General features: G+C 31.0%; 1 protein-coding gene across 2 annotated transcripts; it reads left to right on the forward strand.

Annotated features, from left to right (window-relative positions):
- The first annotated feature begins 383 nt into the window (after positions 1–383).
- Positions 384–2,492, forward strand: LOC131855855 (uncharacterized). 2 transcript variants are annotated; one of them, XM_059213409.1, is made up of 3 exons: positions 384–612; positions 1,559–1,756; positions 1,839–2,492. In XM_059213409.1, the coding sequence occupies exons 2-3, from the start codon at positions 1,742–1,744 to the stop codon at positions 2,217–2,219; spliced, it is 396 nt and encodes a 131-aa protein (XP_059069392.1). In that variant the 5' UTR covers positions 384–612; positions 1,559–1,741; the 3' UTR covers positions 2,220–2,492. The 2 variants fall into 2 exon arrangements, with proteins under 2 accessions (XP_059069392.1, XP_059069391.1); XM_059213408.1 differs by having other exon boundaries at positions 384–603.
- Positions 2,493–4,828: the final 2,336 nt, after the last annotated feature.

Consider the following 4,828-nt stretch of genomic DNA (forward strand, 5'->3'; position numbering starts at 1 on the left):
GGTCCTCAAGAGACCTTTTTGTTGTGTTGTTACTGTCCAAACTTTTAAGTGTACAATACCCTATGATGTTTGTCCAAAGTCTAGAGAATGTTCAAACCCTAAGGGTCAAATAGTGTCTCAAGGGTGTCTAATTGATAAAGTATAGAACTACTACCCTAGTAGATTGAAACCATTGAGCTACCCCTACCTCTGCATCACACATGTATCTAGATAGTTTTTGTCTGAGGCAAATTTTTCCTTTAGATAGTTTTTCTTCCTTTACCAAAAGATTGGTAAAAGTTTCTTTGAAATGCTCTTTAAACATATTGCGTTATCTTTAATTTGATAGTATATAGTCATTTCATTTGTATCTTTATATGTCGCATTTCCGGTTGATGTTGATGTTGATGTTGATGTTGATGGGCGCGTACTCCAAGAAAACAAACTAACTACATTTCCATCTCAATCTCGCTTTTTAGTTTCTCTTTCCCACGAATCAAACTACCGAGCAATATTTGTTCTCACTTCTCTCTTCACCGATAAGAATGCTTCAAACTATCAAACTATCAAACTACTGAGCTCCTTCACGAGAACAGGAATGGAATTTCAAGACTGCTGATACAGGTGATTCAGGTTAATTTCTATATTTGTTCACCGATAAGGATGTTTTTCTTGCTTTTCTGCAATCTATTAAGGAATACGATTTCTCATTTCTTTAGTCCCATGTTGAAATAAGTTTCAGAAATTGTTGATTTGTTTGTTGAAAATTATGAGTCCAACTTGCAGATACATGGGTAAATGTGCCCTTGCTAGGTTTGTAGTTGCCTGTTGTATGATTTTACATATAAAGTTTATCTTACTGATATAGAATCTTTTGATCTATACTAGTTTTTGTGTTAATTTGCATTTGTGATACGGAACCTGACCTTCGTTTTCTCACATCCTTCCTCTGAGTAACAGGAACAATTTCTCCCTCTTCATATTTATCTCGAAATAGCTTTAGTCAGACGATTTCCTCCTTATCTTTGTGTGTGAATTATGGTTATTTAGATCCCTTACAAGAAAATAAAAAAGTTACAAGAAGCAAAACTTAGGGTTCTCTAGATTGAATGTTTTGGTCGTCTTCTCTTAAATTATTTTCGTCAAATCCACATTGTCTTTGAATCCTGTATACAAAACGTGCATCTCAGCTGTTTGTTTGAGACGATCTACTGTAAATTTAACCCGTAATAGAGTCTCTTCATTTTTCCCCAAGAGTAACTCTGTTCGCTTTTTTTCTTGGAAAAGTGCAATTCTACCATGGAAACAAGGCCAGACAGGAAGGATATATTTGCAAGAAGACCTAAAATGAATTCATAGTTTTTTGTGTTGATCAAACTTATTATAATTATTTGAATTTGTTTCTTAATATATAAATATAAAATGACGGGAAAATAAACGTAAAGATCCACAATCGGCAACTCGTACATCGTTTCATCCTGCGAATCGTATATTATTTTACAGTTCTGTCAGTGTATACTGAAAATCATATATGTCAGATTTTTCACCAATTTCTGACCCTATGAAATAATTTGGGCAGGTCGTAACTTCTGTCCGAATTGTATCATCTTTTTCACTCGTTCATAATATTTTAGCCCCAGGAGCCTGCCAAGGTGCACCATACAAGAAACCCCAAAAGATTTGCATTTAGGGTTATTACAAGAAATCCTAAAGAACAACGCGGCGAGGAACAGATTTAGGCAGCTCAGAAAACATCGGCCCAATGGATTCCATGCAGGTAAAACAAATATGAACATTTCTTTTTAAATTTGGGGAGCACACATGAAAGTATTAACACTTTTTGGGGGTGAAATTTTCAGGCGAATTCTGATGGACAACAGCGCCCTTTTCATACGTTTTGGCATGCGATGGCCGGCATTTCCATTCCATGCACAGCCGTTTGGGTATTTCTTGGATTTCATGGCATAACCACCGCCATGAATGCTAATGGTCTTTTTGTCAATGTATTTGGAGTGGGTTCTATTGTTGCATCTTTTATCGTCGCAGTATTACTCGTGGTAACTAGGGCTCGGGGAACGGATCGTACAATTTTCCTCACCTTTTTGAATTCAACGATACTTTCCATGTCGGGTTTCCTTGCAGCTTTTTACACTGTGCAGCCGTCATCGTATATTATCAGTCTTGGTTTTGTTAGTTTAGCATGCATGGCTTTTAATCAGTTTGAAATATGGTCTCGCTGACTTGGAGGCCTGTAGAGTACTCAGAATTTGTCAAGACTCTATGAAAACAGCTTTTTCTGTGAACAGGATGAAAAACTTTTTAACCCATTCTGTTTTACAGTAGATAATGGATTCTCTTTAACATATAGAGCAAGGCGGAAATGGCTCGCCAGGCTGTAGCACTAATGGGTTTTGGTTGGTTTTTATCATGTCAATGTGCTTAGCATCAGGACGAGGCCATATTTCTTTATGTTTATAATACATATACCGTAAAATAAATTTGATATTTCAATATTTGATCTTAAATTTTAAGACAAGTGAATGACTTTATTTTAAACCAAATTTGTCAAGTAGATAAATGTATTATAGCTCTCTGAATCTGTACTTCATTACTCTTGGAAATTCAAGTCTTTTTAACTTTCTAGTCTTGAGTTACTTTCATATATTATAACTAATGTATTGGTATATTAATACTGTACTTAGTCTTGGAAATTCAAGTCTTTTTAAATCTGTACTTAGTATATTAATCAATGTATTGGTATATTAATCAATGTATTGGTGCATTTTAAAAACTGGATAGTCATTTCTTTCCATGCACTAGAAGAAGAATTCAACTGATTTATGATGTAATTAATGTCATGTATTTCTCTTAATTAGCTTGTGTACTAATACTTTAACTAAGATGATTGATAGTTGAACTGGTTTGACATTAGTGCCGGATAATATTAAGCATGATCTGGAAGAGAGAATATTTAGAATTTCGTCCTTGTAAAGTAATTGAGCCACCTGGCACTTGCTTATTTTCCATTTTATTATTTTAGAGAGAGAATGAATGTTATATTCTTTTCTATCATAGATAATAGATATTTGTAAATTTTGTTTGTTGTTTTAACTCTAAGAATAGTATAGGTTTTTTTGAGCATCCTTGCTTAATTTAAAGATAAAATTTATCACTTTTTTTGTTTTGTAAAACAGTAATATAAACATGTGCATTGACATGTTCTATATTAGTTTTTTCATTTATCTACTACACACATTATGGTCACTAATAATGTCCTCCACACATTTCTAGACTATTTGCATGATTATATGCTTCAGTAGAATATCATTAAGGTTGAACACATCATGAGCTTTTCTTATTAGCATAAGTCATCACCTTGTGCTTGATCAAGAGTCTATATTTAAAGGCAAAAACAAAGCACATGGACAGATTGAGTTCTTTGTAGTTATAGAGGAAATTGGCAATGCTAAATTGAAGTTAATTTGCATTATTTTGGGTGTAGCATTTAGTACTTGGCATGCCCACTTAAGATAATTTCAAAGTCTATAAAAGATATATTACTAATAAGATTTATTGAAAGTTCTTTATACATTTAAGATTTTGAAGAAAATTATGTTACTAAGGTTATTGTTTATCTATAAGGTTCAAAAGTTGTCACACTTAGTTTTATATGAGAAATGGAGTTTCTATAGATGTATGGAACCTTTCTTTTATTACATTAAATGTCATTTAGTATTTAATGTAATTGATTTTATTTTAGAGCATCTTAATGTTATTGGACTACACGTTATAGTATTGACTTTGTATATTGTTATTAATATTTTGTAATTATTATTAATATTATACACTATATTATTCTATTTATAGAGTATAGAATTATTGGTTATTGCCAACAAGGAGCATTACTATAGCATAATTTAGATGCCATTAGTTTTGATTGATGTGCAAAAGAGAAATCAAAATTTTAAAACCTTTGTATGGTAATAATCATTGATGTTGAAAATATGTTGATATTCTTCTCTATCATAGATATTTATAGGCAACCTATGACATATAATTGTAAATTTTGTTTGTAGTTCTACGTATAAGGTTACTTTAAATTTTACTATGATTCCTCTTAATTTAAACAAAAGATTTATATCATACATTCTAGTATTTTGTCCTGTCATGTAAAAGATTCTAGTATTTTGTCCTGTCATGTAAAAGACAAAATAAAACACTAACAAAATAAAACACTAACATTCACGTGTTTTCAAAATATTCTTTTTCTTTATAAAACTATACACATTATAGTCACTAATCATGTTTAGGCAAGAGGATAATTTTGGTTGAACACATCATGTGATATTTTTTATTAGCATAAGCCATCACATGGTATTAACCATGAGAGAATTCGAATGTGCTAGCTTATAATAACATGAAAAATTGAGAACATATTAAAATAAAGCCATTACATTGAGGTTTAATAAATGAATTTCTTCAATTTGAATTTACTTTAACAACTAACAATATTTCTCAATCAAGAGTATAGATTTAATGTGATTAAATGGTTCCCACTTTTTTGTCAAAGTAGGATATTGAAAACAATATTTTGAATTAAATATTCCGTTTCTAAATTCTAAAGCACCTAAACCATCAAGAATTTGTAGATGATGTGAACTAGTGATTTGTGAGATTTTATTTGTAGATTCTAAATATATTTGTTTTGAAAGTTTTGAAATTAAATTGTAATTTTTTTTTACATAATTGTTAATAAAAAAATAAACTTACTGTCAACAACATTTTTAAAAGTGCCACTTATGTCATTTTGCATAATTTTTTTATACAAATGATCAAATTATATTATTTT

Source organism: Cryptomeria japonica, chromosome 10 (assembly GCF_030272615.1).
Source record: "Cryptomeria japonica chromosome 10, Sugi_1.0, whole genome shotgun sequence".
NCBI classification, from domain to species: Eukaryota; Viridiplantae; Streptophyta; class Pinopsida; order Cupressales; family Cupressaceae; genus Cryptomeria; species Cryptomeria japonica.